This window comes from Myotis brandtii, unplaced genomic scaffold (assembly GCF_000412655.1).
Source record: "Myotis brandtii unplaced genomic scaffold, ASM41265v1 scaffold847, whole genome shotgun sequence".
Lineage (NCBI taxonomy): Eukaryota > Metazoa > Chordata > Mammalia > Chiroptera > Vespertilionidae > Myotis > Myotis brandtii.
Genome location: NW_005371441.1, coordinates 1,085,882 through 1,096,763, shown reverse-complemented (window position 1 = coordinate 1,096,763; position 10,882 = coordinate 1,085,882). Strand labels below are relative to the sequence as shown.

Here is a 10,882-nt window from a genome sequence, read left to right as displayed (position 1 = left end):
AACCCAGGTACATGCCCCTGTCAGTTAATTTGCATATCACCTTTCAGTTCCCAGGCCGATGCTCTATCCACTGAGCCAAACCGGTTTCGGCCCCTATACCTTTTATGTTAGTATTGGATACTGAATAGTCTGTAAATTGTGCAACAGACTTATTTAGTCATCTAGTGTAAGACTGTGAATATCATAAATATGGATTAAGTCTAGACATCAATGTTGACTGTAGACAACACCATTGACGAATGAATCATCATGTTATGGGCAATGAAATGTTATGGAGATGGGATAATGATCCTAGTACCAGATTGAGTAAATGATTATTTACACTAATGCAGAGCTTCATAAATTTTTTGGTTCATAAAATTCATGAGTATCTCAATAATTTTTTTTCACAGTACTCCTAGGACAAAAAGAATACCTACTATTTATGAGGAAGCTAGGTTCAAAGAACTTTGTTTATGTCCTATCAACACCTATTGGACACTGTAGATTTCTCAGACTTTGGAGCAGAGTGGACATTCTTATTTCTCTTCCACATCGATTTTTCCCATTATATCACTTATCACAGCTATAGCCAAAAACCTAGCTTTCTAAAATATGGCCTTTCTGAAAGGAATGGAGCAGTCTTCATGTAGAAACTGAACTGCTTTGAGTTGATAGTTCATCCAGTGTTCAACAGATGTTGCCATGCTTCCCTCAAAATTTTAAAATATCACCCTGACCGGTTTGGCTCAGTGGATAGAGCATTGGCCTGCGGACTGAAAGGTCCCAGGTTCGATTCCGGTCAAGGGCATGTACCTTGGTTGCGGGCACATCCCCAGTGGGAGGTGTGCAGGAGGCAGCTGATCGATGTTTCTCTCCCATCGATGTTTCTAACTCTCTATCCCTCTCCCTTCCTCTCTGTAAAATCAATAAAATATATTTTTTTTAAAATTTAAAATATCAAATGGGGGCATCTGTAATACTGTCAACAATTTAAACATTTTTGTTTTAATTATCTTTCAGTTCCCTATGAGTTTGCCATCATGCCCTGGAATACTTTAGTATATATTTTGGGTCTATGGCCTTAATGACTGACATCATAGGATGGGAGCGGATCTCACCTAAGGACTGAGATATCTCTTTTGGAGGGTGGGTGGGAATAGTCAAAGGGGATATTTAAGGAACATTAGTGAAGACTGGTTAAAGATTGAACCATAGTCTTAGTTGAATAATCCATTTGTCTTTAACCTTATCTCCTTTGAAGCTTTGAGACGAATATCACACATATCTGATGTTCACAAGTGACCACAGTTAATCTCAGTATTAATTTTTTTATTCTCGTCAGTTCATGTGCATAATCATTTTGTTTTTAACACCATTGTCATACTTTTTATATAAAAATTAAATATTGAGGATGAAACTCTGATGTAGACTTCTAGTCTTTGATCCTGCCCTTATTACTTATACTATTATATTAGCTTTTTAAAAAATATCACTTGACTCCAATCTTTTTTTTCTGACTCACAGAAACAAAATAAAATTTTTGAGTCAATCAAAAGCTCTTGTTTTTTTGTCCCGATGTAGAACAAATCACCTGCCGCAGTTACAGAACCAGAAACCAATAAATTTGATAGTACTGGATATGATAAGGACTTAGTAGAAGCTTTGGAAAGAGATATAATTTCTCAGAATCCCAATGTTCGATGGTAAGTTATAATAATTGGGTGTGCTGTTGATGCTTTTTGGGATAGAAAATGGAGCAGATGTGGGCATGCACTGAAGATCAGTCCTTGGGAACAGAACCAGAGTCCATGCAATGAGAGTGTTACATATAATGCAAAACTCCAGTTCAGGCTGTACCAAGGTTTTATCTGAGACTTTTTAATAAAATAAGTAATAAAATAATTTTTTATTAGATGAAAAATAATTACAGAATGGGAATAAGATCACAGAAATTTAATTCAAAATATCATGTGTGGCCAGGCTGGTGTGGCTCAATGGTTGAGCCTCGACCCATAAACCAGGAAGTCACTGTTCAATTCCTGGTTGGGGCACATGCCCGGGTTGTGGGCTGGATCCCCAGTAGGAGATGTTGCAGGAGGCAGCCAATTGATGATTCTCATCATTGATGTTTCTATCTCTCCCTCTCCCTCTCTAAAACCAATAAAAACATATAAAAAATACTATGTCCCTCTCCCTTCCTCTCTAAAACCAATAAAAACATATTATAAAAAATACTATGCGTGGAGTGGTGGTGGTAATTTTGTGGTTGCAACTTCATAGCAATTTCTATGATACCCTTTATCTTTGGTGTCTACCTCTTAATAGTGTTGGGGGCAAAGCAGCAGTATTACAACCTGTCTCTGCTTTTATGCCCTTTTTCTTTTTTATGTTTTTTTTTTTTAAACGGGCTCATTGTTTTTAAATCATGAAGTTTATGGAATGAGCATCAATCAGAGCAAGAATTTAAAATGAGATGGCATACTAATACTTGAGTGGGCCTGTCGACCTGTGTTCTCATTCGCCAAGCTGAGAATCATCACTGACAAAAACTGAAAGTACAGATTGTGCTCTTTATGTGGATTGGTTGGCAGGGCCTCATCACAGTGTCTTAGTTCGCTAGAGCCAAAGGAGAGCATTCTGTCAGCAATGTCAAATTACGTGCTTCAGGGGTTCTCAAGAATGACTCCATAGAGTTAAATATATACTCTAAAAGGTGGTTTATAAAATATCTTCTGTTTCAGGGATGATATTGCTGATTTGGTAGAGGCTAAAAAGTTGCTTAAGGAAGCCGTGGTGTTACCAATGTGGATGCCAGAATTCTTTAAGGGCATCAGGAGACCGTGGAAAGTAAGTTTATTATGGCATAGTCAAAGTGAATGGCCAGTACATCGCTAAAGAAAGTCAATATTTATCTGTTTTAGGTGAAGTGAGGAGAGAAAGTAGTAGAGTAGGTAAAGAAAATTTAAATTAAAAACAGTATGTTGTGTTATTCAGAATTTTGTTTAGACCAAAAGCTATTTCTAGGTTTCCAGGATAATAAATAAGTACAACATGATCTTGGATAGTTGGACACGTGGCAGATTTAGAATGAGCTTGTATTTGCAAATGTGAACAAGTTGCCTAATGCAAAAACACTCCATTTTATGTGTCATGTTGCAAACTTGTATCCTATTCTTAAGAAATTAAGACATATTTGCATCTATTGAAGATATTTTTCTTAAGAAATAAGACATATCTATATCTAATAAGGACTTTTTAAGGTCATGGGTCGATCTGAAAAGAGACTGTCAAAAAACTCTTAGATTTGGAAAATATGGTAATAGCTAAGCACTTACTAATTATTTATTTATCTATTTATTCTTATTGATTTCAGAGAGGAAGGGAGAGGGAGAGATAGAAATATCAATGATGAGAGAGAATCATTGATTGGCTGCTTCCTGCACACCCCACACTGGGGATCCAGCCTGCAACCTGGGCATGTGCCCCGACCGGGAATTGAACCAGTGACCTCCTGGTTCATAGTTCGACGTTCAACCACTGAGCCAGGCCAGCTGGGCAATTTTAAGTCTTTAAATGTTAAATGATAAGCAAGATAAAAATTATAAACATTCTTTGAGTATAAATATGTAAAAAAATAATTTATTTGAGCAAAAAGACTAGCAGAAAATATATCCAGATACTATAATAATATCTGTTGTAGGATATGATATTGTAATATCAGTATTATAATATTGATTATATTTTTTCTCAGTTCTGAGTTACATATTTTAAATAATGCTGTTATTATACTTTTGTAATGGACAAAGTAAATTTGTGATAAGTATACTTCTGTTTACCTTTCTATTTGTCTTTTGTCTTAATATGTGTAAGTTGGTTGAAAAGTGATCCTTAGTAATGGAATTCTAGTGAAGTAGAACAATGGCAGATAAATCCTTCATTTATGCTGTTACATTCCCAACAGGGAGTGTTGATGGTTGGCCCACCTGGCACAGGAAAGACCCTCCTTGCTAAAGCAGTAGCTACAGAATGCAAGACAACATTCTTCAATGTCTCTTCATCAACGCTGACTTCTAAATACAGAGGAGAGTCTGAGAAGCTTGTTCGTCTTCTGTTCGAAATGGTGAATGTTTGAGACAGCTCTGATTCTTTACCTCTGAAAGGGGAGAAAGTGAGTTGTCACTATCTCCAGTGTGTAGAGTAGCTAGGAAGAATGACATTGTGCCCAGGGTATGATTCCTATGCCCCTGAAGCTGGAATCCTTTACTGATACGAATAACTTGAGTTGTTCTTTGTCCCCTTTCCTCTGGAGGAAAAGCCACCTCTGTTAGCTAATGAGCATGCTCACATTATGGGATCTGCCTTACTAATCTGCTATAGGAATTTGAAATTGTTTTTTTAAAATCAGTAAGCTTAGTTATAACATGGTAAATGCAGTATGTTAATGCAAAAAGTTGAAAATCCTAAGTACTTGTGGAACTTAGATCACCTCCAATCTATGAGCTATACCAAATATCCCAAGTTTAATGACCCAATCTTTGGCTTAAATTCTTTGCTCCATACTTTGAGTTTCTTTTATGTTCTTCCACTCCCACTAATCTAGTATCAGTAGGGGAAATGTAACTTAACAACTTCTGGATTGAATTCAGTAGACTTTGCTAAGCTTTACTGATTATTTCAGTCTTGCTGAATTTAAGAAGTGGTGCTGTTGTAAGTATGAGGACACATTCTTATTTGTAGATAGTGACAAAGACTTGCATTCTTACTTTGGGTGGACAGAACCTTGGACCATGCTAATATCATACCAGATCTTCCTTCCTAGGCTCGGAATAAAACAAAACAGCAAACAAACATCCTCATAATTTCAGGTTATTTTCTTATAAAGCCTTCTTCTGTTTTCAGTTCCTGTTTCATTTTTCTTTCAACTTTGAACATTTATTAGGCAGGATGCAAATTCTAAGAAGTTCTCAATGGCTTACTAATAGCCCATACCACAGTAGGAATCTAAGGAACCTCTGAGTTCATTATGGAAAATTAGTTTTCTTTTAGCTTCTGGGGCGGAGAGGGTGGGAGGGGAGGGGGAAATTATATTGCCTGTATTCCAGAAGAACCAGGCCTTTAAAAATGTAAATTACAAAGAGTGAATGACTAAATGCGGGGGTCGTTAGAGTCAGATGGCATGGGTTCAGATCCCACCACTGTCACTTTCCTAGCTGGCTAACTGTGGGCAAATTCCTTTCCTCATCCTCAGTTACTTCATCTATAAGAAGAGGCCAATAATAGAGGACATACCCCTGTAATGTTTAGTGGGTGAAACAAGCTAATACACATAAATTGCTTAATACAGAGCCTGACATATAAGGGCTCATAGATATTAGCTGTTGCTTTTTATGAATTATTTGACATATTTTCTAATGTAGGGTTTATATTCAAGAAAACGGACCATTTTTTTCTATAGGGGGAAGCCTTTGACAAAGTGCTAAATTGCATTATTTTTTCTTTTTTAAAATATATTTTTATTGATTTCAGAGAGAAGTGGAGAGGGAGAGAGAAATAGAAATAACAATGATGAGAGAATAATTGACCAACTGCCTCCTACATGTCTCCCACTGAGACCTGAGCTAGCAACCCCGGCATGTACCCTTGAGTGGAATAAAACCTGGGACCTTTCAGTCCACAGTCCACAGGTTCTAGCCACGGAGCCAAACCAGCTAGGGTGCATTATTTTTTATAATAAGGCTTATGAAGCCCTCTCCAACAGCTTATTATTTTTTAAAGGTATTAATTATAGACTTAAAAAATATGTTTTTATTGATTTTTAGAGAGGGAGGAGGGAGAGGGAGAGATAGAAACATCATTGATGAGAGAGAAACATCCATCGGCTGTCTCCTGCACGCCCCCTACAGGGGATCCAGCCCACAACCTGGGCATATGCCCTGACCAGGAATCAAACTGCGACCTCTTGGTGCATGGGTCTGCTCAACCACTGAGCCACCCTGGCCAAGCTGGATTTTTATTTTAAAAAAAAAACTTTAACTTGATGTTTATTCACTTCAGCTCTGTTTTGAGAAATCTCTGTTATCATTTAGTTCTTTCTTGTGCTGTGATTCTATAAATTTGGATATTTAGTTTTAAAAATGATTAACAATAAACTTTACTGTAATAAATTTCTTTAGACTTCTTAAGAGTGATACTATTGAGTCTTAACATAGCTATTTACTAGATTAATACTTGACTAGAACCGTTATTTAATGGATTAGTCTTTCCTGTTCTGTGGTTTGAGGAAGAAATGCATTTAAGGTACACAAATAAACTTGGGAAGTGTTATTCAGCCATAAGACAGAATGAAGTACTGTACATGCTACAGTATAGATGAACATTGAAAACATTGTGCTATGTGAAAGAAGCCAGACACAAAAGACCACAAATTGTATGATCTCATTTATTAGAAACTAGAGGCCCGGTGCACGAAATTCATGCGGGGCCGGTGGCGGGGGGGCGGGGGGTGTCCCTCAGCCTGGCCTGCACCCTCTCCAGTCTGGGACCCCTCGGGGAATGTCCAACTACCGATGAACACCGAAAACATTATGCTACGTGAAAGAAGCCAGACACAAAAGACCACATATTGTATGATCCCATTTATTAGAAATGTCCAGAATAGGCAATTCAGTAGTGTAGAGACAGAAAACAAATTAGTGGTTGCGAGTTGGGGAAAGGGAAATAGGGCTGTTTTTTGGGGGCGTGAAAATATTCTGGTATTTGATAGTGGGGATTGTTACACAAGATAGCGAATATACTAAATTGTACAATTTAAAGTCGTTTAAATGGTAAATTTTATAGGAATTTTTATCTCAAACAAAAAAACTTGGGCCATATAAATTTACTCTTCTATTTCACTACTTAAGAGGATTTTAAAAAGTACTTCTCAAAAGAAAGATGGCAATTAGAATTTCTTAGAGGGAATCTATGTAATTTTACTTAAGATAATGATTCTCTTTAACCAATTTTTTTTCTAGAACTTTAGAACCCTTAACCAGTATCTGTGTTTTTCCACCAGTTATTAATATTTTTGTAGTACACAGGTTAATCCTGAATTTATATCACTCATAAGTATGTATCATTATAGTATTGAATGGCAAAAAAATTTGCCATATAATATTTTAGTAAGTAAGTCTGTATTACAAACTATATTTTAGCTGTTCCAATTTTATCCTCTCCCCCAATATTAGGACAAGAGGGAAAGATACACAATGTGGCAGACTCCTCAGCTGTTTTGTGGTTGCTAAACTATAAATTACTTTTAAATGAAATAAAAACCTGGTGTTGCATGGTTTCTTTTTTTAGGCTCGATTTTATTCTCCAGCCACCATATTTATTGATGAGATTGATTCCATTTGTAGTCGCAGAGGGACTTCTGAAGAGCACGAAGCAAGCAGGAGGGTGAAAGCCGAGCTGCTGGTTCAAATGGATGGTAGGCATGTGTATATGCGTGAATTGACTAAGCTCTGCTCGTGGTGCTAGCCCACACAACTCCCCATGACTAAAGGGGGCTGGAGTTTGACAGCATTAAATTGGTACACTGACAGTGGAGTCATGCCAGAAATGATGGCTCTTCACAGGCACCCTTTGGCATATATGCTGTTCTCTTATTTTTAGCCATGCAATTGAAATAAATGCAGATAAATTTGCCTGAGGGGGGTATGTATGCTTTTGAAATTAAAAAAAAATAGGTATGTAGTTGAGCTGGTCTTTTGATTGAGTCTGTTTTGAGTCTTATTGCTTGCATACTACAAGAACTTATTTTTCTTGGACCAAAGTTTACGTATGTACCAGTTTGTTTTAGAAGTTTTAAAGAGGCTTGACCATTATACTACCTTGTAACTTTGTGCTAAATATTTGATGATCTTTAAGTAGTTGAGCTTTATTTTATATATCTGAGTATAATTTTACTCTCCCCTTACCCTTCTTTTAGGTGTTGGAGGTGCTTCTGAAAATGATGACCCTTCCAAAATGGTTATGGTTCTGGCAGCTACTAATTTTCCCTGGGATATTGATGAGGCTTTAAGACGACGTCTTGAAAAAAGAATCTATATTCCATTACCATCAGGTATCTTCATGTGAATCTTGTCAGAAAGCTCATGTTAACTTAGTTTTTCTTAGAAATTTTAAAATTTGTTATTAACTTTCTTTCAAGAGACAAATATGGCATGTTTTTCCTTATATTAACTGGCTTGGCTATATCTAGAGCTCGAAAGCCTTGATATTAGGAAATGTAAAATTCAGTGAGGAATAGCTCTTAAATTTTTAAGCAAATGAGCTCTAAGAATTGGTAAACAACTTATCATACAAAGTGGACTTGAGGAAAAATAATACACTGTGTTTATGTTGAAGACTTATATTTTTAAATTTGTTCTTACCATTAGCAAAAGGCAGGGAGGAGCTATTACGAATAAGTCTCCGTGAGCTGGAATTGGCTGATGATGTTGACCTTGCACGTATAGCAGAAAATATGGAAGGTTATTCAGGTGCGGACATTACCAACGTGTGCAGGTATGAATTATTTTGGAAGCATAGGTTTTTGTGGGTCTAAACTTATGCCAAGTTAAGAAAAAGACACACTTTATAGTCTACAGTCAAAGACACAAGTTCTGGTATTTAGTTAGTGTTAGCAGGTGCTAGTAAGATACCGGTATATCTTACAGATCAAGTCTACAGTTCATTTGAAAACTACAAGTTCAAGAAGCTAATATTACAACGATGAGTGTAAAATAGAAAATCTGTAATTGTTTTGGATTAAAATGATGTTGGTGCAGTTGTTTAGTATACTGTCATGAAGGAAATAGAATTGTGAAATAAATTAACTTGGCATACCCAAGTAGAGTATAATCTCATTTTCAGTGAAAATGTCCTAAATGTGACAGGAATAGCAGTAAAAAAGAGAAAAGACTGCCCCTCTAATCCGGCTTATTCATGAATTTTATTCTAGTCCAAGTATTAACTCAGATGATTTAGCAAGGTGCTTGATTTAGTCTCGTCCTCTCAAAAGTGAGCCTTTCAGATAGGGCTCCTGTGAGGATTAGTGATAGTGTGTAAAAGTAGCCATATGTTGCCATCCCTTTGCATAAATGGTGGCTGCTATTAAGAATAAAATTTGGTGAAAGAGGTGCTTGAATCCAAAGTTTCTCCTTAAAAAAAAAAAAAAGGCATGAAGTACGAGGAGAAACCACCTTCCTGGACACATATATAAAATATATTTTTCTAGCTAATAGGTTTTCATTCAATCAAAATATCACTTTTTTTTAAAAAAAAATTTAAAACCTAGGGATGCATCCTTGATGGCAATGAGAAGGCGTATTGAAGGTTTGACCCCAGAAGAAATCCGAAATCTTTCAAGAGAAGAAATGCACATGCCCACAACTATGGAGGATTTTGAAATGGCTTTAAAAAAGGTTTCTAAGTCAGTATCTGCTGCAGACATTGAAAGATATGAGAAATGGATATTAGAATTTGGATCATGCTAATTCTCACATGTAAACTGTGAGAAACCTGCCTTAAGTGTTTGAATAATTAAATGTAGTATTTCATTGCACGGAGTGCTATATTTTTTTAAACTTTCATAATGGTAAGATTTTTTTAAAAAAACCATATGATTCTGAATAAAGGCAATTTTTTAAAGCTGTAAGCAATTTGTTTTACTTCAGCATTGCCTGATTTCTTTCACTTACTACAAATGTTGTAATACAGTCGCTGTTACTTAGTTTGGAAAACTGTCTTTATATGCACTTGTAAGTATAGCATCTTCCACCTCCATGGCTGCCCTTCTAGGTGGTAAGACTGGCTCTAGTTCCTTGGGTGCCAATGGAAAACTGAAAATTCCGGAACATTTTTACACAAGTAGCCAATTGAAACATGAACCAAGCCCAGTGTGTCTTCCTGCCTGTGTTATGGTACCTTCCCTCCATTTCCTGGGAGATCTTTAAAGATCCTTCATTTCACTATGCATTTAAAATGAAAAAACATGTATCTATATACAACCTTGCCTGACTTTATTCTGCCTACATAAGAGAGGCTGCACTATAGGCAAGTAGATACTTCTAAGCCTATGCTGCTCACTGTATTCTAATGAAACTGATTCATTCACTCAGGATACGAAGCATAATTAACAGTTGATGATGTAAGTAAAAGTTAAGTGAAATACAAGTTAATGGTATAACATTTTAAATAAGATTTCTATTTATGATTACTTGTAAAAAAAACCCAAAAAACTTATTGTATCATCCCAAACGTAGAAAACAGAGCCTCAAGAAGCCTGAGTGCCTTGCTGTGGTCCCTCTCACTGGTAAGGAGAAAAGGCAGGATAGGGATCTACTGACTGCAAAGCCTGTCCACTCCAATTGGCCATGTAGCCTTCTACATTGTTCTCACCAGTCTATCTACAAGCTTATGCTGAATGGATGAAATAAGACCCCGTCATCATTTGGAGTCAGAACTGGTGATTTCTAGCAACTTAGTGAGGAAGGACAGAAAATAGTGTGACCAACTGGGTGACTTTAAGATGTACATTATATGCTATTATTTATTCTGCTAGAGGCCCGGTGCACAAAAATTGGTGCACTCAGGGGGAGTCCCTCAGCCTGGCCTATGCCCTCTTGCAATTTGGGACCCCTCGGAGGATGTCCACCTGCTGGCTTAGGCCCGCTCCCTGGAGGATCAGGCCCAAGCTGGCAGTCAGACATCCCTCTGGCAGCCCGGCAGCCCTCGGGGGATGTCCACTTGCCAGTGGGGAGCAGGCCTAAGCTGCAGTCGGACATCCTTAGTGCTGCTGAGGAGGCAGGAGAGGCTCCCACCACCACCACTGTACTGGCAGCCATCAGCCTGGTTTGTGGCTGAGCAGAGCTCCCCC

The 10,882-nt window shown here is 37.3% G+C and overlaps 1 protein-coding gene across 2 annotated transcripts in view; it reads left to right on the top strand.

The window, feature by feature from the left end:
* Positions 1-10,234, top strand: part of KATNA1 (katanin p60 (ATPase containing) subunit A 1) — a 23,098-nt gene extending 12,864 nt beyond the window's left edge. The window contains exons 5-11 of one of the 2 annotated variants that reach the window (XM_005884698.2): positions 1,564-1,685; positions 2,724-2,829; positions 3,944-4,102; positions 7,324-7,450; positions 7,952-8,086; positions 8,403-8,529; positions 9,302-10,234. In XM_005884698.2, the coding sequence (XP_005884760.1) occupies positions 1,564-1,685; positions 2,724-2,829; positions 3,944-4,102; positions 7,324-7,450; positions 7,952-8,086; positions 8,403-8,529; positions 9,302-9,500 (975 nt within the window). In that variant the 3' untranslated portion in view covers positions 9,501-10,234. The remainder of the gene's footprint in view (positions 1-1,563; positions 1,686-2,723; positions 2,830-3,943; positions 4,103-7,323; positions 7,451-7,951; positions 8,087-8,402; positions 8,530-9,301) is intronic. The other variant, XM_014532156.1, reaches the window with a different exon arrangement.
* Positions 10,235-10,882: the final 648 nt, after the last annotated feature.